This window comes from Sitodiplosis mosellana, unplaced genomic scaffold (genome assembly GCF_009176505.1).
Source record: "Sitodiplosis mosellana isolate CC-2019 unplaced genomic scaffold, AAFC_SMos_1.0 Smas_scaffold_6197, whole genome shotgun sequence".
Lineage (NCBI taxonomy): Eukaryota > Metazoa > Arthropoda > Insecta > Diptera > Cecidomyiidae > Sitodiplosis > Sitodiplosis mosellana.
Genome location: NW_022601438.1, coordinates 2,403,761 through 2,426,971, shown reverse-complemented (window position 1 = coordinate 2,426,971; position 23,211 = coordinate 2,403,761). Strand labels below are relative to the sequence as shown.

The 23,211-nt window shown below is 34.9% G+C and overlaps 1 protein-coding gene across 3 annotated transcripts in view; it reads left to right on the top strand.

Annotated features, from left to right (window-relative positions):
• Window positions 1–23,211, top strand: part of LOC129577338 (ATP-binding cassette subfamily G member 4) — a 27,840-nt gene extending 4,629 nt beyond the window's left edge. For 2 of the 3 annotated variants that reach the window (XM_055464147.1, XM_055464146.1), the window contains exons 2-8: window positions 17,276–17,584; window positions 19,563–19,692; window positions 19,834–20,741; window positions 20,962–21,078; window positions 21,192–21,292; window positions 21,684–21,839; window positions 21,975–23,211. In XM_055464147.1, the coding sequence (XP_055320122.1) occupies window positions 17,524–17,584; window positions 19,563–19,692; window positions 19,834–20,741; window positions 20,962–21,078; window positions 21,192–21,292; window positions 21,684–21,839; window positions 21,975–22,316 (1,815 nt within the window). In that variant the 5' untranslated portion in view covers window positions 17,276–17,523 and the 3' untranslated portion in view covers window positions 22,317–23,211. Of the gene's footprint in view, window positions 1–16,673; window positions 17,155–17,275; window positions 17,585–19,562; window positions 19,693–19,833; window positions 20,742–20,961; window positions 21,079–21,191; window positions 21,293–21,683; window positions 21,840–21,974 lie in introns of those variants that run through there. The other variant, XM_055464145.1, reaches the window with a different exon arrangement.

Genomic DNA, 23,211 nt, shown 5'->3' with positions numbered 1-23,211 from the left:
CATTAACAACAGAAATCATATTTTTTTCCTCCTCTCTCTCCATATCCATCGTAAGAATATAGAGGTAAAAGCAAAATAAATGTTTTGATCAAGGTGGTAAAATCATAAAATTTTCGAATGACAACAAGCAATCGCAAACGAATGAAAAAAAAATGCGTCTCAAAATTCGCTTCAATTCCAATAGGAAAGTGAGAAAACATGCACAAATAAGTCGAATAGATTCTAATTCGAAATTTGACTAGTCTTTTATTTGAAAAGGTTAGAGTCGAAAAATTTGTAGACTTTATGTTGATTAAGCAGTTAACGGGTTGAAGACACCTGGGACAATGTTGACGAACCGGCCACTGTGTCTTTTTTTTTCGTTGGCCGGTGCTTTTTTGCACTTTTGTGAAATGCGCGACTGTTTCCCCATGCAAACGCAGAAATTCTGTTGAATCTTGGCGGAAAGACTTGATTTAAAAAATGATGAAAGAATTTATGCAAATCGGATGTGTACGTACGTCGCACAATCGACGATTTGCGCAGAGAGGATTCGTCCGTGTTATCGTATTAAGAGCTTTATCATCAAGATTATTGCGAATATTGGTCGATTGAACGATGATGTGTGTATACGCGACCAAGAGTGCTAGATATTCTACACTAGATATTTCTCTCTCTCTCTCTCTTTCTCCTTATTTCCGCCAACTCGTTCAATACGAATCATGTGTATGTTATTTCAAATGTAGTCTCAATTTCAACTGTCTTCGTTTTTGTTGTGTTTGATTTTTTTTTTTGTATTTTTCATTTCGTCGTTTCTTCCATGCATGATTCTTTCTCTGTCGTTTTATTTCTCTTTGCTGCTGAGTGATCGATCCCATCATGAATCATGACTTTTACTATAAAATTTAATTTTATTGCCTGGCTACTAATTCTCCTCTCTGTGTGTTAAGAGGACAACGACGCACGGCAATCATTTTAGAAAACTAACATATGACTGTATAAGATGACAACGAAGACGACGGAGAAGAAGTGAAAAAGTGTAAACTTTGTCGGCTGATGTGTCGTACTTTTGGTTTGCGAACAACTAATTTGTATAAATTATATGGAAGATAAATAGGTCTGTGTCTACGTTTGCGGAAAAAAGGAAATTGACCCGATATCATCATCATCATCGCCGTCATCATGATCGCCGTCATCATCATTATGATAGACGATAATAAACTCAATAATTGTTTATCACAAATGACATTTTAACTGATAACTCTTTTTTAACGGTGGTCTCTTTTTTCGGATTTAATATTGTTTTGATGATATCGTATAACAAATATTATTATCAACAAAATGCGATCAATATGTGAATTTCGTATTTGTCCGAATGAAAATCTTGCTTTGCCCCTTTTCTCTTTTTCTCTTTCTCTTTTTCTACGTATTTCCGAGCGTGACGTCAATGTGTGCCTTTTAGCTTGACACTCAAAATCAGCCACTGAGAATAAATGGCGTTCGCATAATATTTATAGTTTAATGCACCGACATTTGACGTCACATCCAAATTCAGCCACTGGAAGTTCATCAACTCTGAATGCGACAACGATGTATCAAAGCCTCTTTCCATCGAATGAATAAATCAACTGACTTTTATTCGAAATCAAGTGAAAAACTTATCTTTTTAATCAAAGAAGACTGAATTTTTAATTTTTCTATCGCTGTTAAAGATAAATGGGACTCATATCTCACGATTTGCGAAGTCTACTGTTATTTTTAGACCAAAATTGATAATATTTGAAAGTCGCAATTTGAAAACAAAATAAGAATCCTGGTAATTAATGGGTTAAATCTGAATTCTATGATAATTAGGTGGTCGGATACGAGCAGCAACAAAAACAAATCATATATGAAAAATGAATTGGAAAAAAAGAAACCGTACAAGAAAAATTTAATAAACAAAACCGTCCGTACACGGTTTGAAGTTGATAATTTTTAATTTAAACTTGATTGAATGTTCATTCCAAGGCGTGCGTGTGCGCTGCTCAAATTAAATAAATGACACGGTGCTGGATTGGATTGAATTGTTGTTGGTGTTGGCATTTAGTGGCCACTGTACTCGATATCGAAGTTATGTCCAATGCTCGCGATTGTCGCAACCATTTATTCTCGGTCATTCTAAATCGTAATTCGTGCAACGCGAATATATTCACTCACAGTTTTTTCAATCCCATATACTTTTTTTTCTCATTCATTTGAAAATCGTTCAATTTTTGTGCTTTTTTCGCTGTTTTGTTGTTGTTGCAGTTTTACCAGCGGGTTATTACTAAAGGTGTTTCTCTCAGTCGATCTTACTCTGACTCATTTACTAATGCGATTAATTATTATTATTTCCATGGCATTTCGAACAACAGGAAAAAACACATGCACACTGAACGCTCACATAAAATTCTGCATGCGATTACTTGCATTTGGTCGACAGACCGGTAAGCAGCATTTTATGAAACGGCATTCAATGTGCTATGCATACAATCTTGTCTGCGTGCGTTGTTTTTTCGTCTTTACTTTGCAAACGAACACACATCCACAACGGTTTCTAAACGGTTTTTGTTTGCTATTTTGGGTTTTGTAGCCATTGCAAATTGAAATAACGAAAATTTTGTAATTTTTTTTTTTCGTTTTCGTTTTTATAACCACAACCAAGAGTTTTGGAAAAAAAAACCTGAAATGCAGTTTTCTCACTCTTTTCATGTGATCGGAGAAACGTCTAGAAACACCATTCGAATCGGGTTTTGACCAAAATCAATAAACTTCAATAGAAAATCAAGGTTCTATGGCTATCTAAAACAAGTCCCACCTCGAAGACGAAGTTGGTCGTCATCGTCATCATTGTTTGATTGTCGTTTCCAATTTAACCACAGACAGAGTGAGATAAAAGAATAAAACATCATTTGATGTTTCAATTACCTACTTGCAATGGCAAAGCACATGATTTAATTTAGCAAAAAACACTCGTGATGCAAATACGTATAGCAGCTTATCATTTATGAAAAAGGAATAACTAACTTTTGATTAAACATTCAAACAAAGCTACGTTGCCATCGAGTTGCATACATTAATTGAACAATTTCAATTGCTCGTCTTTAATTTGTTAACTACACGATGAATTGGCGGCAACTTTGCATAAGTAAATGCGCTTAATCATCGCTTTACCACTTGTAAAAATCAACATGCGCGCGCGCGCTCAAGCAACACAGCACCATTTACACGGACCATAATACATTGTTTGCTATGAAGTGCGATGCATCAACATCAAAATACTGCTGCTGATTGCAACTAATCATATACAAACCATTGCACATGCGGTGATGGTATATGCAATGACAACTGAACGAAAAAAAAACCAACACTCATAATCTGTGTTGCCAGTGAATCAAGCTAAAATCATTGGAATCAGCAATAAACCGAATGTGCATTCCAAATAGGTTACCGAGCATAAAATTGATCTTAAAGCGCAGAATAATCAGTTGTTGGCCCGATTAGCACGTGGACACTCATGCAGTGCACCAAGCTATGCATTGAAATTAAAAAGAATGGGCAACATAGCTAGTCGCAAAAGTGACCAGATAAAATCGATATAGACTCATGTAAACAATGTAATTAAAATCACGCATTGTGAGTGAGTCTATGATCGGATCGAATCGAATCGAATAGCCGTCGTCGTTGTGATGTCGTTCATTTCAAACGCAACCATATTAATGCACTTGCTCAGGTGAATATGTGGTCGTATTGTTGTTTGTACGCGTACGCGTTTGCCGAACAGTCGTCTTTGAAATATTTCACTTCGAAACATCTAGAACATCGATGGTTTGAAAAGACACCATGGTTGCGAGCCATTGCAATAAGCTTTGACCGTGCGATGATCGTGCGCACATTGTTCAACCAACCAAACAACCGATTTGCTTCTATTCTCATTCACATAAGCATTTGAATCGAAATCGAAATCAACGCATAAATGAAACGGTGTACTCAGCACTTATACTGAGAGCAACAATTTGGCAGACATATTTATGGCATTCAACAATTGTTTTTGGCCTTCAAGAACTAACAAATATTTATTTGTTTTCTCTCCCGTTTGTTTCGATCGTTTATTTACATTTTTTTTGGTTGAAATTAACGCGAAGTGTTTATTTTATGCAAAAAAAAAATGGTCAAATCGAATGAGTTTTTATTATCGGTTTCATTTGACCTATTTGAATTACATGAGCACTTTAACATATCCTCGTCACACTGAAACGTTTTCCACTCTTTTGTGAAGCTGAGGTTTGGTTCTGAAAAAGAATTAAAAAAACAAACTCTCCAACAATGTAATCCCCGAATTACCCAAAGTACGCATCTTTATTTGAATAAAACGTGGAGTGTCTTGAACTGCAGAAATTCTGGGGACATTTTCATACATTTTTCTAGACTTCTTGATACATAATAATTAATCGGGCATGTTTAAAATGTTATACACAATCCAGTTTGAGCTGTAAACGTTGTTCAAATCGTTAAAGTACAAAAATAAAGTGCACACTGATGTTTATCCTAATCAATATGCATGGAAAATAGTGGGAATCTAAAAAAAACGTAGATTCGTTTGAAAATTAAATGATAAAAATAATTTTACGACGTCAAAAAAAATTATAGTGTGGACCTTCGATCTTTAATCAATCCAGCCAAACTAATTATTGTCTACATTTACTGAAAGTGAATTGCTTACAGTTGTTTGGCAGGCCAGTCTTGGATCAACACTTGATTGACTTGTGTTTGATTCGCGCTTCAATTCCCTTCTCCATTCAGCCATTGATTTAATCGCATCATTATTTGTTTGCATTGCATCAAGCGAATGGAATTCCTTTTCAATCATCCTCCACAGTAGACGTCATGAAAACCAAAAACAAAAAAAACATGAGAGGAAAAATCCAAAATTTATATAACAAAAAAAAAATTGTAATGCTCTGCCGAATGGTGTCAATGAATAATGGAAGCTAAACAGATGAAATAAAATCAAAGCCATAATAAAAAAGCGAAAACCATTTGATCGAACAAAGTCTACGTTGATTGTATGTGGTTTACGATTGTGTGTTTTTTGTGTTATGTTTTAATTCCCACATTGCTACATTGGTCTTTTATCGCATCCACCGATTGAAGTGCATGTCGATCGGGTGCATTCGCGTTGCAAAACAAACGCTTTGTGTTTCAATTGAATGTTCTTGACTGTGTGCTTGCATTGTATCCCACACTCGATTCTTATAGTTGATTAGCAGTTAGCTCATACATTCATTTGCCACTGATATGCTTTTATGCACACATGACTTCGTTTTGGGCACAAACACTTTTGGGTTCGCTTGTTATTGCTTTTTTTTTCTCATTCGAACAACAATCGAAATTTTGTTTTTTTTTTCGCGTGCGTGTATTTACTGTATTGATTTGAAATCTTTTGTTAATTATTTGTATAAGTAATTCGATCGCACAAGACCAAACCAAAAAAAAAAATTGTTTGAATTGCAGACGGCGAAGAAAAATAAGAAGGTACAGGTATGAAACAAAATTGCACGAATTTTATGGCTCCAAATATTGGAATTTCAATGGTTTTTTTTTATTGGGTAGTAAGATCCGGAATATGCAAATTGCTATCGGAAGGCTTCCTTCAATTAGTACGCTTAACGTTGTACCGTGTGATTAAGAACACAGAAAATTGATGCAATCAAAGGCAAATAAGAAACCTAACAGAAAACTAAACGCAACCGGTGGAAAATCGCAAATTCTCGAAAAATCGAAACGATGTCGGTGTGTGTCAGCCGTCGACATCGATTTGAATATGAATGGGCGGATTGGCGGAAAAAAATGTTGTTGTGCACTAATAAGATATCACACATTTGCCCAATTAAAAAGGTGATGCAAAAATGAAACGGAGATAGATAAACAGGCAGAAATAGAAAGAGAAAGAGGAAGAGCGAAAGAGAGAAAGAAAACAGGGAGAATGACACAGTGAGCTAATGAGAGGGGAAATGAGCAACTATTTCTATACGAGCAACAAATGCCGATGGTGAGAAGAAGTCAAGAAACGTTGTAATTACATGATCACACGTGACATTTCCTTCATCCATTTTTTCTCGTTGCTTGATGCATAACAACCAGCATTACCGTTTTATTTGTTGATAGTGTAGTCAGGCGCTAAATAGAATTTCGGGCACCAAGTTTAATCAAATCATTCACACTCGGTTGAGCGACTTCTTTTTTTTTAAATTCAATATTCCAAAGCAATGTTGGCATCAATGCATGCCATGACGTTGTACCTTGCCTACGAAACGAAGATAGACGATAGTGAAACCAAACCGCAATATTTCTGATCGATCGATTACAACGGTTAAATTAATAGTGTCAACACGTCAACTCTGACTCGCGATCAGACTCAACGATCATAGATTCAATGCTTTTTTTCCTCCTTTTCCACGCCAATATTATTTATTATGTCATCAAACTAATCTGATTGCGTCAAAATAATAATTCTTCCCTATTTTCATGATGAATACGACGTGTGTGTGTGTGTGTATTCAGCCCGGTTTGTCTGGATGATGCGAATTTGTGATGTATCTATTTCTGGAATTAATTTACGTGCGACGTCGGCGGCTGCGGCGATTGTGCTGTTTCGATTGCGCCAGAAACAACAGTAATTCGTTCACGAGACATGCAAACGACATAAAATGCAAAATAGACATAGAACTAGATTTTTCCGTTTCGTATGTCTGAAAAAGTTAATTTACGATGGTGATGATGATGATGATGATGATAAATACACATCATCATCACAAAGCACGAGCAATACATGACTCACTTGTACAAATAAAACGAGAAATTTTATTCGTGATTGATTGATAGCGCGTTTCGTGAATGGAATAACATCTAACGTAGTCGTTGTTCTTGTCGTCACCGTCACCGTCACCGTCGCCGTCACCGTCACCGTCGGCTTATCGGTGGGGTTTTCGCACAATGACTCAAAATTATTAGGTAAATAACAACATTTCACTCTCATCTTCATTCCGAATTCTCGAACATTCCAATCATACAATGTGCTTGGGAATCTTTTTTTTATCCATCATTTTCGACTAACACCGAATTTAGCATAAATAATTTGTTTGTGACTGGGGCTCGTGGTTGATGATCTCAAATGAGATTCAGTGTTTGAATGGTGTTTGTTTTAAAATTAAAATGAAAAACCAAGAAGAAGAAGAAGAAGAAGAAGAAGAAGAAAAAACGAGCGAACGGAACAGGAAGTAATTTTGTGTGATGCTAAACCGAGTGTGATAAATCTATCATATTTAACGTGATAAAAATAAACGCAGCAGGTTTTTTAGAAGGTCAATTTTCTTGTATCGCACCATCGTCAGTTTTAGCCGAATAATGACTTGAAGAGTTTGCTCCGAATAATATCGAAGCAAATTCATCAAGTTTATTGGCTTACTTTATCGATTATATAAAACACACAAAGAAGAAGCAACGGTCGCATGCTAATGCCTGCCCATCAACCTAAACTATCCGAGTTCAACAAAAGAAGATACACCAAAAAAACAATAAACTTTTTTTTCATACGAATTTATACCATATATATATATATATATTACTATGAGGAAATGCCGCGCTAATGAAATTCCTGAGTGTCACTCATTGAATGAGATATGAACGAACCCATTCAACGCCATCATTTCAAAGTTTTCGATGCTTTTTATACGCAAACACATAATGCTGTCTGTGTCTGTGTCTGTGGCTTTTGTTATAGCCAACACAATTGCTAATCAAATGCAACGTTCGCACCACAGCAGATCGATTTCTTTCCAGCATTCGATTTGCATATCATTTATTGTGTTCCCGTCACATTTCTTGAACGCCTCAACATGTCGTGATCCAATCAAACTGCTTCATTTACCTAAATCATGTGATTTGTATGTGGGACATTTTAATTGAGGAAAGAGAAGAGAGAAAAAAAAAAAACAGATCGACATCGCAAAACAAACAACGCTTGCATTTAGAAAGCACCATTCAGATGACGTAGGATTCGATTCTTTGCTGTATTTGGCATTCCAAATGGTTTATCGGTCAATCAATCCGTGCGCGCGTTCGCGATATTGATTAAAAGTTGATTTGGAAACAACATCGTTTTCATCAGCACTGTGCAGTGCACGATCATTGACTTCGGTAATTTTATAATATGGCTAATTTTATACATTATACGAAGGCAATCAATTTATAATCTAATAAAAATCCAAGAGAGAAAAAAAACGTTGGCCAAAATTTCGGCTCGAATCAGTTTCTTTCCTTCGCTTCGTTGGCATTTTGAGAAATTCATTTCGGTCAATAACTGTTCACCGATGGCATTGAATCTGTCGAAGAAGATGAATATTTTACAATAATACGTCTTTGAAACTATGCAAAAAAGAGATTTTTCCCGAAGCATAGCCAAGTAATAAGGCTTGCTTCGAATGAAAATAAATCGAAATCAGAGATGGTTCATCGTTTACCACAGGTGTATGGAAATGTGTATCGATATATACTAAAACGTATACCTTTGCGTTTAACGCGTTGAGCATTACGATTCGAATGAAATTTTTTTCATTCATTTCAATGCGGCGGCAAAAAATGCAATTCGCTGTCGATCCAAAGATTAATTCATTGCAATTTACGAATGGAATGGTGATTAGTTTGTGGATTACCGTACATGCTTTTAGTATACATAATAAATTGGAACCATAAAACAATCATTTGTTATTCAAATGATTTTTTTTTTCTAATTAAAAAATGAATTCCAGTGCAACAAAGTATCAGGGCATCAATGATGGGTGCAAGTTTGAATTGCATTTTGAAAGGAGTGCATTTGTCTTTCAAAAAGATCGCAATTATTTAGCGATAATTTTGATTGTTGGACATAATTTATGATTTGAACATTTCCGATAAGAGATAACAACATAAAATGACATACTCTCCTGAACAATTTCACTTTGTCTCGAATCATGTGAATCAACCAAAACTGGCAAACGATTTGACAATTTCATCAGTGTCTCTTTTCGATAGACCTTTTGCCACTAATATATTGGCTGTTTTTCAAGTCAACTATTTCCGTGCAGTGCTTTTTACGTAAGATTTCCCCGTTCATCGGTTTTGTTTTGTTCAATTACGTGCGTATGCAAATATATTCAGTGCATCGTTCAACTGAGCTAAAGACTTTTGAACAACCTGTCGCGTTAGCATCGCTTAAAATTTCATTTCTACATTCGATTTGGCGCATGTCAATGTAAAAATGCAATACGCGCGTGTACAATGCATAAAATGCCAAAGTTTGAGAACAACAACATTTCCTACGGTTTCTTTTCTGTTTTTAAATTGGAATTGAATATATTTCAGTGCAAGTTAGCACATTTAATTTAATTGTTCACCGCCAAACCACGAGTAAAAACACGACTTTTACTATGAAAGGTGCGGTGAAATAAAATTAGCGAATATTATGTGTGCCTCTTGCATGATAACAGCAAAATGTAAACAAGTACATTAAGACACACATTGAAAGGAAGAATGAAAAAAAAAAAAAAACGTCCATCCAACACACATTTCGGGTAACCTTTTTTCCTCTCAAACCAATAACACCTAAAGTGTGTTGTGTTTTCAGTCGAATAATCCGCTGTCACAAGTTGTTTTTTATGCAAGAAACGAGAAATTCTCCATTAGACCATGTTATCATTTTTTTTATGTTAAACCCACAAATAGGTTTCGAATGACAAGATTTATTCGAAAAATTGTTTTCATTTGCACATTTGTGATGGACGCAACAAGACCGAAAGGATTAACTTTTTGTAGTGCGATCTTGAAATGTCCCCGTGCGTTTGGCATTTTCAAGCGATGTTCATAGTGTTACAGACACACACAGAGAGAGAGAGAGAGAGAGAGAGAGATTCACCGCACGATATATGGAACAAAAGTCCAATTACTGGTTTTCTGGGTACGTCCCAAAGAATGAGTGCGATTTACTCAAATTGAATGCGATTTTACAATGTGGTTTGAATTTATGTGTTGCTTTTTTGCGTCGTCGCCGATATCTCATTTTGGGATATCGACACTAGCAATCTATGCCATTATATTCGTTTTTTTTTTTTGAGTTCACATTAAATCGTTTGTTGTCGGATAAAACCGAAAATATTCAGATTTCAGTCAAAAGTTCTTTAAATAGAACTTGTACGAATCCGAATAAAACCGCACATTCTGATGGAATGGAAAATTTAAAGATTCATAACAAAAAGCGATTTGTGGTTGGGTTTGGCTCTAAGCATCATCACAGGGTGTCGACTGAGCTGTGTTATGATGAATATAGATGGGATGTTGTTTGCTCAAACGAATTTCGAATCGCACGTGGTGGCGAATGGTCAGTGGCCGCCATGGCCGAAACACATTTCACACTGTGTTTTTCATTTGCTTCCCGTTGCCCCGTTGCGTGCGCGTAAGAAAAAAAGGTGGTATTTTGAACTTTGCCTTCGATCATTTTAGCAAATCAAATGGGTTTTGGCTATTTGGCCGATTGCACAAATATGAACGGGCGGGCTGGAATATATTCTACACCGAAACTCTGTTGATAGTTGTTGTTTTGCTGTTCTTTTGTTCATATTATAGCTGTTATCGCTATTTTTATAAATTTTAACATCGGTTAATTTATTTTTTTGCCACTTGTTGACCGCGGACAGAAGAATCGGTAGATGTAAACATGTCTTGTGTTCTAAAGCCCGAACAAAATCTGTTTATCAAAAATCAAGAAAGAAAGAAAGAAAGAAAGAAGAAGAAGAAGAAGTACAAGAATACGCAATGCTGTCCCAAGTATGATAAATTATTGTGCCTATGTTATACCTGCTTTAACCTTGAACATGATTAAGTCATAGTATATAGCTGCAGCTTCAACCTCCAAGAAGGACGCCCATGCTCTCTCTCTCTCTCTCTCTCTCTCTCTCTCTCTTGTCTAAAGTGAATGCAGCGATAAGCCAGCGGTGCCAAATGCGCAATACGTTGCATCGTCGAAGAGAATGCAGTTCAAAAGAAACAGCTGATTATTTATTGCGTTTGCGGTTTTCGTCTTTAACATATTTTCACTCACGCAGCACAAAAAAGCATTCAAGATCAATTTATCTTGAAAACATTTCTTATTCCTTAAGACTTTTGTATTTTCGCTTTGGTGAAAAGTTTGTCACGTCGTTTTCAGTGATGTTATTTGTCTTCATTATTTCATTCATTAAATTGTAATTGCAGTACCGGAAGCAGGAGAATCACAATGAAAAACACTGCAACATGACTCAAGTATCAGTGAAAATATCGGCAAGAAAACATCGAATTACTTCCCGATAAGGAAGCATTACCTACCATAAAGTACTTGCAGACTGTGTATGTACATTTCATGCCGACCAATGGAAAACACGCACACACAACCAAAGTGAATCCGCCGTAGCAACAAAAATGTTCAAAACAAAACATAGTAATTATCGGAATTAATAACGACAAAGCTGCGCGGAACAGAGACACTTAATTGAAATTCCAAGTTTACAAAACTAAATGATGACAATCGAAACAATTTCGCATTATCTCGATTGAATCGAATAGAAATAATCGAATCACTTACGGTAGCATGTAAATTGTGACCATAGTTTGTAGAGAAAACGCATGCACTCAGCGAATACAATGTATACATTGCTCGGTGTGCATCGATTTGGCTTTGGGAAAATGCATAATAATCATAATTCGTTTACAAATCGAAGTCATGTGTATCATCGTCAATCAAATATTCGAAATAAACAAGAAGCAACAATGTTAATGATAGTTTTATGGGCAATTGGTTAGTTTTCGTTCGGAATGCGTTTAGATGAACCTATCAATTTCCGATTGGGCCGCATCTAAACAAACAAACAATGCATCAGATAGAGAATTTTCGCAATAAATAACGAAATTTCGTTCACGCAGGTCAATCGAAAGTGAACCAATCAAATAATGATTGATAAATTTCATCGGGTATACAAAGTTCATACAGGTTAAAATCTCTCAACAATAGATCTCATTTGTGTGTTGTGAGAAAAAAAAATTAATGCACATTTGCACAAAATATTATGCAATACCATTGAATGGATTTCACTTAAACGCTGATTATTTCCAACTAAACCGTACTATTTTTTTCTTTCATTTTAAATGTATGTAATATGTTATGTAATCAATTGAATTACAAGTGTAAGAGTAAAAATAGCGAGCGAGTGAAGAAAAAATTGGCTTGATTCGTTTCATTTTTGGTCCACATTTCATTATATTTCGACTTGATTGCATCACAATGAAAATCGTCTGTGTGTTACAGATAGAGTGATTCAGTTAAACTGAAACGACGAACAACAGCAAAAAAAAAACGATCTAAACGCAAGTATCAAAATGAATTTTTCTTTCTTCTTCATCTTACAAATAGTGTAAATCGCATTGTATCGCTTGAATAGGACCATAACATATGTAGTAGTAAAATAAGAAGAAAGAAAGAGAAAAAAACCGTATGTTGGACTCTATACACACTTGATAAATGAAACCACAATTGTTTTTGTCGATTTTGTTTCATTTTTCAAATACCATGACCCCATTGAATCGGAACGATTTTATTCCATCGATTTCACTTATTTACAATTCTATTTTACCAGAATCTACCGACGAAAGTTCGGTTCAGTTTCATTTTCCAATTTCAGTCTGTTTGGTTTTAGTTTCGACTTTTTGCTATCGTATATTGAATCGGCTATTCTATTCTATAGAACATAACGGAATTGTCAAATAACAAAAGAATTCTGAGCGTAAAAGAGTTCATACACGAAGCGTCCCCTAAAATGTCAATGGACACAAGCCGTATAGGAATAACATTACTGATCGGAAGTAAAATAGTTTCAAGAGACGCTTTTGCGTATGAACTTTTTCACAATCCACATTCCACATTTCATGATTTTTATTTGTTAATATCGTATTGTTCTGAGTGATACAATTGATCACTCCATTTGCACTGAACTTGTTGAATCATTGAATCGTAATCAATCATTTTAATCGCCATACATTTTGATTACTTAAAATATTCGTTTTTTCTTTGCAAATGTGAATTTTTTCTCCAATCTCAGCGCTACACATATTGGTGTATTTGAAATGATTTCGTTGGAATGGGATTAGGTGGGCGCCTGCAGAACTTTGAATGATTCAACATTTTTTGCTGTGCACGTATTGTATTGTGTACACAAAACAATTCAATTGTATTAAATAAAACACTTTTTTCCCTATTAGCTTCGTAGCACGCGACTCAGCAATTGAAATATAGTGATGAATCAAACTCGGAACAAAAAAAAAACTATAATAATTCATCGCAAAGAGATTCGAATACATACTTGGCACAAGTTTAAGAGACTTATGCAATTACAAAATAATAAAATGTTTCCGCGTTAGAAAAAAAAATCATGATGAGAAATGGTTATTTGGTCCGAAATCGAAAGTCTAGCGAAATTCATTCATTGTCGAGAGATAAGTTCCCATTACTGGGCCAAGTTCATATTAGTTGTGATGACCTAGGCAATGTGTGTTTATCCCGTTGCTATTACTGTTTCTTCCTGGGTTATCGTCGCGAGCTGATAAACCACGCTATTTTCCTATCGCGCCTTCACAACAAAATTGCGACCATATAAATAGTTTCAATCACCCTTGACATTGATATAAAACATTTTTTTTTTTAGCTTTTTGACACACTAAGCATCTCTGTTGCGATAATTGATGGTCATTCATTTGACTACAAATTAATGCGACACACACATAAACTCAATCACGATATAATAAATTTGTCTCGCACATTTTTTTTTCAAATTTCCAAAAAAAATTTTCTGTTTTATTCGAAACAAAAAAACAAATCAAATTTTGAATGACGAATGTTAACCTGAGAGATGTCATCAGCATTTGATCAATTCTTTTTCACTCAGTCCGGTTAACGAGTCATGTAACGATTACACTAGTATATTTGTGTTTCGCATGTCATTCTCAATTGAATTAATTATGAAAAGTTCAATGGATGACAACGATATTTCATCGCATTTTCGGTCTCAATAAGTCATCGACCGTTTCATTTTTGACAGGTAATTCAAGAGACACTCGCCAGATTTGATATTATAGTGTCTGTTTATATTCCCATTAACCGTAACGTACTCAGTAATTTTAGTTTGAGAACGATAAAAACAGAATGACTCAACCATATTGAAGCACCAATAACCAATTTCCATGATGAATTCAAGCCATGACTTGATTTGTATACATATACAAAAGTACATTGCTTCTCACCATTTAGAACGTTTTCTACATCATTTAGAACGGTCAAATGAAAAAGAAGGTACCACAATGGAAAACAATGAAGCGCAATATGTGGCTACATTTTTTTAAATCAAATATGAAATCATGCTGTTGATGATGCTAAGAGATTAAAATACATTCCATATTTGATTCTCGTGCCAAATGAACAAAAGGTATGAAGCGAGGTAGCGGAAAAAAATCGAATCATATATGTAATTGTTTGTGCACAGTCACGAATGGTGTGAAATAGGCGCAAAACTGACATTGAGTGTTGTATGAGCGTTGAGGCTAGGATTTCGTCTCGATGCTAAACACAACAATCTGCGCGCGACGTTGCTTAGAAACACTTTTAAATCTTGATATGAAATCGTATGTGCGCAATGGGCTCACATCAAAATTATTACGTAATTGTGTTCTTTGCATTGTATTCTCTGGCCCGCATGTGAACATCGCAATTTTTTCAAAACATCAAATCCAACCTGATAAATGGCTACGCAACTGGATCGAACCCTTCAAAATAATTAAAACGATGATTTCTTCTCGCTATTCTTTTTTTGCTCTTCATTGGAATATCGCTTCCAGTGTCCAACGTAGAAAAAAAGGTGATAGTCAAAAATTAACCGCATAGACACGTGTGTGACGCACAACATTGATTGTAAAACCATCGAAAATCTATTCATAATCGGTATTTTTGAATGAATAAAAACGGACAAGTTGGACTCCAAGAAACGAAATTATTCACATTTCGGCAAGTTTTGATCGTAGCGCGAGCGTGTTTTTGGAAATTTACCGGAGAGTTGTAAAAGAACTATGAATTTTGTTGTAGTGCTTTTTTTCATCTCTTTTCTTCTTCTTATCTCTTCGTCGTCTCCGATAACCACTAATGATCGTATCAAATGTACGGTTGTGACGCATTGTACCGGACAATGCAACTGCCATAAATGGCATCCACATAAATCTGGATGTATTCATTCAACCGATGACATTTACAATGCAAAAAAGTGAAAAAATAACAGTTTTTTTTTCTTCAGATTTTGAATGAAAAGTAAAGTTCAAATCAGTATGCAAAATGATCGAATATTGTTCTCATACTTAAATAATGGTTCTAGACTTTATTCCACTTTATTCCTTCGAGCACATTGCCCTCCAGCTCTAAAGATCACCGTTGACGTCGTTTTCATCATTTATAGAAATAACGATGGTCTCGTTTTGCAAATCTTATACTTTCGTTCAATCAACGCTAATCGGTTTTCACCGGGACGCAGTGGAAAGGCAACAACGAAAAACCGCACATAAATCACTGTCATTATGCCGTTGCTGTTGCTTCGATTTTTTTATTTTTCGGTCAAGTTTATTGTATGTCTGAAGAGATCATACTAATGGAATACTAGATAATACTTTATTTTAATAATAAACATTGAATTTTTATATATTGTATCGCGTCTGTTGTTCATTTTCATAAGCCATTGAATGTGCGCTCTGACCCGGTGCCAACCAACTCATTCGTGAGGGAGCGAACAAAAAAATGAACAGCAACAACAACAACAACAGACCACATATCGAATTGAATGATCATCATGAACAGAAGCATCACGCTAAACCGACAAATGCACGCTTTCCAAACACACAATTAGCACACTTCGAAGACTTCACGATCGTTTTAACTCATTTTGGCATTAAAAAATTTATTGATGTTCATTAATTACTCCCCTTTGACGTTGACAAACACACAATCTGTCTGCGATTCTTTTTATAAACACCATTTGATTAGCATACAAAGCATTTCGCAAGCTTTTAGCGCAGTGTTCTTAGTTTTTATGGGGGGAAAATAAACAACATTTATGTTCGATTCGAAACGATTCTAATAATTTATCATCGAACTAATTGGAAAGCTCAAAACAGAGACTGAACGAAAGTGGATCCATATGTACGTTCCAAATTTTTCAAAACAAACAGAAAAAGATAAGAAAAATCAACGTTATTCCCTGAATGCTTTTAGCCGATGACCAAGAAATCCCCCGAAAAAAAACGCATTTTGTGGTCACCGCCACTAAAAGGTATCTTCTTTCGGTAACTAATGTGATCAAAGTATAAACTATGGGAATTGATAAAACGTTGGAAACTTTTTTCTCTCTCTCTCTCTCTGTTTCGCTGTGTGGTTTTTGTGGCCGTACCAAAATCCAAATAAAAACCACAAATTCGATTAAGTCGAATGACGTGCGATTCGGAAACGAGTCATACACATTGATCAGCGCCAGAGCCCCGAATATGCGATAAACCAATACGATTCCGAGCAAAATGTGACTTTCAAGAAATGATTCTGTCTCACTGTTTACGGTTTTTTTCGGCTCTCAATCGTACCCCAAACGTAAGTGGCTGTCTGCCTGTGTGCGTTCGCTTTTTTTCTCTCTCTATGATTTGACTGAATCACCATATGGAACTGGTTTCAGTTTTCATTAATCCAGCATTTAAATTGAACGATTTTCGCATATCAGCTCTTCCATTAATTCATTCTGCTGCCGCTTGTTCATCGCACAACATCTACGGCAAAGTGACAAAATTAAAATAGTGTTAAAACCAAACTTTTCGAGAAAAAAAGCCCATGAACTTGAATTTTTTTCCGTTGTTGTTGTTAGAAAGCGTAAACTAACAATGAAATACACAACGGAATTGAATGGTGAACAAAAATGAATAGAAATCAGATTAGCTTGAAAAGTCAGTAAAAACGATTTGTGATCAAAAATTTCAATAAATATCGCAGAACAAAAAATCCGTTAAAAATTTGTAAGCATTTTATTCCATGTGTAAATTTTTACATTATTCACGTTCATCAAACGGAGCACAACTGAATGAAAGTGATTTATTGATTTATTGTGAATTTTGTTGTTTTTTTTTCTCGTTGCAGATTAAACTGAATGGGTTCCAAGATTATCGAGTGTCATCATTACAAACGGCCCATGCAATTGATTATATAGACATAAATACTAGAAGAAAAAAAACTCATACGTACAATTCGACTGTTTCAAGAAAAAAAAAGATTACAGTTAAAGAACAGATTGAAAACGAAATTACGAAGTGATTGTGAATTGTGGCATCGATTGAATAATAACTTTTTCTGAAATTATTAGTAGTGATTTGAAAACAATTGTAAATATGTCGAAAGACGTTGAATTTCAAGATGTTGTCTATACCGTTAAAGAGAACTCACATTCAGGTAAGGCCATTTTTCACGTATTGTTACTTGTTTCTTTTATCTTTCTTCATTCATTATTATTTTTTTACATAACTTCATATTTTTCTGCAAACTTAATTATTATTATCGAATCGATTTTCTCTTTTCTCTCTCTCTCTCACTCTCTCTGTCTATGTCTTTGTGTCTGACGGTGGACACATAACGTGAACATTATCATTCGTAATTGTCATTTTGTGTCGTTTGTGTTCGTTCATATGATTCAAACAAATGAAAGTTGGGCAAAATTATTATGAATTTGTACGTGTCTTTCAGATGAAAACATAATTGTGGAAAATATCTAAACACAAACAACTCGATTGTTAAATCTTCAAATGGAATTCGTGCGTGTGTGTGTGCGTGTGTGTCTGTGTGACATATTTCCTTCCTTGTTTGGATCGAAAGTGATTTTTTTTTATTGATGAACCAAAAAAACGGTAAAAAAACGGTGGTGTTCTTTGATTTTTATGTTTATTATTGCCGAATATTCAAATGCGTGTATCGTCGTCGTCCATTCGAAATACAAAAGAAGAAGACGACGAAAAAAAACGTCTGGCAAATGTCATTGAAAGAGGACCAGTTAAGAAACGGTGAAAACCAAATTCAAACGATCTGATCAAAAGCCAAATGTGCTAATATTTTTTTTTTGGGGTAGAATTATCATTTTATTAGTTGGACGTCATTCGGTGTGCAGAGTTTTACGCAATATAGATTTTATGACGTTTGATTTCGTTTATATTTTTAAACATTTCTTTTTTCCGATTCCAATGCAGGATTAAAAATAGATTTCTACTTAAATTTATCCCAAAACCTGTTACTATATCATCACCACAGTTCGTCCACACGTGGAAAAAACAAAGAAATGTTTTAAATATTTCTTTGTGTTTCCAATATATTTCGTGTACTTCAACAAAGCGTAAATCATAAATATTTACAACCCTATGGTTTAGTTTTTTTTTTGTCAATTTGAAGACGCTCAAGATCTCTTTGGACATTTATATTTGGCATGTGTGTGTATGGGAAAAGCGTCAACTGTTTTCGTAATCCACAAACAAGTTCGAAACATCGATCATCCCTACAGGATTTGAGAACTAATTTAAGCTCATCTTATGCATAAATTAACTGTTTTAATATTGTCGGGTTTTGCGCTGGTTCTTCAGTCAATGAGATTGATTTACACATACGTTACGGTGCCGATATTTACTCTAATTCCTGATTGGGTCAGATACATCAATTTTTTTTTTTCTGATTCGAAACAATCTTCAGCAATTAAATCAACCTTGAACAAAGCGGGATTTAGTTCACACTCTTTCCAGTTTGAAAAAAGTATGGATTTTTCTATTTCAGAACAAAAGAATTGTTTTTCACACATACGAAATTTATTCACAAAGCTTAAACACAAAAACAAAAGCCCATACACTGCGATCTTATAGTCACGCACATGTCGATTGTATGACATAATTTTGGCACGTTCGACAACAAAAACAAAAAACCAGTTACATTGACGGCTTGAATTTATAAGAATTCGAGAGAAGAAGACAAAAATAAACGTGATATAAAAATATAATGAATACATATTTATTACATGAATTAATCTTAAATCTTCTCCTCTATTCATTTACGTTTGTTTGTTCTGTTTGTTCTTCTTCCAATCTTTCCAATATGACTCTCCGCTTTTATGATTCTCATTTATTGCATGAGCAGTAGCATCATAGCATTTATTTACGAAGCAGCTACTGGCTGGTTTTTATTTATTCTTTTTTTAGATTTATATCGGTTATGCATTAATTTGCACATTTTTAATCACGTAAGAATTATGGGGCGAAGCCAATTTATTTCAACCCATCCGAATAATTTGAATTTCATTTTCATTGGACTAAATATGAGTTAATAGTTGTGGGCGATATGCGAAATAAATATGTAAAACGCATGAATTTAACGTTCCATCATTTTTTAATTGCAGTCACTGACTCGAAGAAAAAATGCCTATTGCAAGGTGTGAGCGGTGTATTCAAAAATGGACAGTTAAGTGCTATAATGGGTCCGAGTGGAGCTGGAAAATCAAGTCTCCTTAATGCATTGTCTGGCTTAAGGTAAAATTCCATTTTATCCACTTGTTTTTTTTTTTTGTGTGTGCTCATTTCAGGTGCTAATATTTTCATATGATTTATTAAGGAGTTCCATTTATTTTATCTCTACTCCTTTTCCTCTGCGATTGGATTACTAACTTTTAGAACGTCTGGTGTTAGCGGAAATATAATCCGAAATCGGAAATCGTCATGCTTTTTGACACAAGAGGATTATCACCAGCCATACCTGAGTGTCATTGAGCTGATGCAAATGGCATGCAATCTAAAGTTGAAGCCAGGTGTTGATCATGAGTCGGTTATTGATGATATTTTAAAAAATTTGAACCTAAATCATCGTCGACGTAACTTTGCCAATCAATTGAGTGGCGGTGAACGACGGCGCTTATCAATCGCACTCGAACTTGTTGCAAACCCAACAATTTTCTTCCTCGACGAACCCACCTCTGGTTTGGATGAAGTGACAGCTGCGCAATGTGTTCGTTTATTAAAAAATCTGGCAAAACAAAATAAAACGGTCGTATGCACCATTCATCAACCGTCAGCAACCACATTCGCCCTATTCGATCATATATTTGTGTTGGCACGCGGTCAATGCGTCTATCAGGGTGGACCAACTGTATTAGTGCCATTTTTAAGTAAAATCCATTTAAAGTGCCCAACGCATTACAATCCATCGGATTATATCATTGAATTGTGTGACGGTGACGATGGTACGATCGTTTCGGCGCTCTCACGTGAAACACAAAATGGGAAATTAGTTTGTTGCCTTGATACTGCCACCGAAATACCAATCAATCAAATGTGCCCCGTTGATGCGCCGATCAATATGAAAAATGCTGTTACATCAATGTTTCTGGAAAAACGAAAATCGAAGAGTGGCGCTCTGCTGGAGAAAATGAAGGCTTTAACAAAATTCATGCAAAACGATCATGCCGTGTCGGGTTTTCGACAATTCTCCGTTTTATTTGCCATAATGATGTTGAAAATTTGGCGCAACAAATCGGTACTACTCATTCAACTATTCCATCATGTGTTCTGTGGCGTCATTTTCGGTGAGTAAATTGAAATGGGAAAAAAACAACAATTATTCCACAGCAACAACAAACAAACAAAAGAAAAAACATTTTATATAATTTCTGGCGTAGAGATTTTTCGGTAGATAAATGGTTTGTGGTTTTAATTGTTGTTGTTGTTGTTATTGTTTCAAAGTTCAATTGTAGCCAGAAGACGCGTATTAAAAACCGCTTGACCACATTGATTGCCTTTTTTCAGGTATGATCTTTTTCAAAGCGGCTAACGACGGTGAACGAATGTTTGATCACTTGAAATTCTGCATCGGAATAATCTTCTTCTTGGCATATACACAAATCATAGTTCCTATATTGGCATGTAAGTCACCGCAGAATTAGTAATTCCAATAAGAAATGAAAAAAAAATCGAAAAACGATTCAGTAATTGAGGAATGTTTCTAAGAACATATTGTGTGTCACACTTTTTTGCAGATCCAAGTGAGGTGAAGCTACTGAAAAAGGAGTGTTTCAATCGCTGGTACAATTTGTTGCCATACTACACTGCACTGACCTTATCTCGGATTCCATTTCAGGTAAATATTCTCTCTTTTTCTGTCTCGTGCATGTTCGTCCATCGTTTTTCTCGTTGTTGTTTTATTTGATTACGAATTTAATGCGGAATGCACAATGTCTGAATAAGAAACACGAAAAAAAAAACAATTGACCGAAATGTATATTTAGAACGCAATTCGTTCGACACAAAATGAAATAATGAATTTCGAAAGAAAAAAAATCCATCTCTTATCATATGTATATAATGCATATTGAATAATAGATTCCGGTATTTTGACTGAGACTAGTATCTGATAGATTCTAGGGCTTGCGAACTCTGCTATCTATAAAGAATTCTTCCGACAATTCATTTAATTCAGATTCTTGTATTGTAACTTATACAACATGTTTTATTCCACTCTACGCAAACAGATCTTATTCAATTTGATATTTTTGGCATTGACCTATGGAATGAGCGGATTACCAGTTGAATACTTTCGATTCGGACTCTATGCTGTCGTTGGTTTGATTGTATCGTTTGTGGCTGAAGGTATGGGCTTGGCTATTGGTGCAACATTCAGCATAACTGTAAGTACACATTTTGTATTGCACATACAAAAGACTCATTTGTTATGTTTTCTTCTTTAATTTCATTTAACCAGTTTTTTTCTTTCCGTTGTTGTTGCTAATTAAAATTGCTTATTTCTCAATTTTGGATTTTAGAACGGAAGTGTTGTTGGGCCGCTATTAATTGCACCGTTGCTTGGTTTGGCGATTTACGGATTTGATTTTGCCGCCGATATTCCAATTGTTATGTATGCCATTATGAAGTTGTCATTTGTACGCGTTGGTGTGGTATCGTTGGTGTTATCTGTCTTTGGATACGATCGAGCTCAATTAGAATGTAGCGATGTGTATTGTCACTTTGATGACCCAAAAGTATTGCTACGTTTCCTTCGCATCGAAAAAGTGTATCTATGGAATGAAATCGCTTTCCTTGTGATGTACATCGTTGTGTTTCGCACAATTTTGTACTTATCGTTGAAACGTCGTATTCTGAGCTAAACACACTGTGCCCCGAATCACTCTTTACAAAACATACCAAACACATTTTATGCATTCCAGAGGAGACATAGCAACTGAAAAAAATACAACTGAACACAACAACAATAACACACGAATCATTATTATATGCCGATTGTTTTTTTTTTTGAAGAAGCACAGATAATAATTTGTGTTCCAGATATGTATATACTGTAGAGTACTGAAATATACGTAGCTGTAGTCGTAGATTTTTAGGCACGCATGTATTTATGAAATTATTTTTTTAATGATGTAAGAAACATTCTATGATATTGGGACTTAGAAATTTAAAACAATTTTTTTTTCGTTATATGTAACATTCCAATTAAGAGTGAAGACAATCCATTTGCACTAAAAAAAAACTTAAACTCAAATTATTGGAAATGTCAATTATTTGCCCGTTTATTTACATTTGTCAGTGAAATAGTGGAAATACCAATCACCATTTATTGAAGTGTTCGGTTCATTTATTGGAATATGTCTATTAAACGCTCAGTAATTGGCATTTGTCAATCGTTTTTGGATAGGTTTTTTCGTTGTGTGGGTTCTATTTTTTTTTTTCTTGTTCATACGATATAACCAAATTGTAAATGAATTTTTTTTTTCTATTTATTAGAGAGTTAAGCTCAGTGTTGGAGATTTCTCTATTTTAAATAAGCCAATTTGCTTGCTTTACACAAACACACACACACACTGTGATAAAATAAAAACAACAAACAAATTGTTTTCTCATTAGAACAAAACGAATCATATTATTTTTATACGCAACAAAATATTTAAACTAAATTGATAAAGTAGCTTAGATGTAGACATTTTTTTTCTCTCTTTCATTTATACTTTAGATTTTAGAGTGAATAAAACAAATTGCGTCAATGAA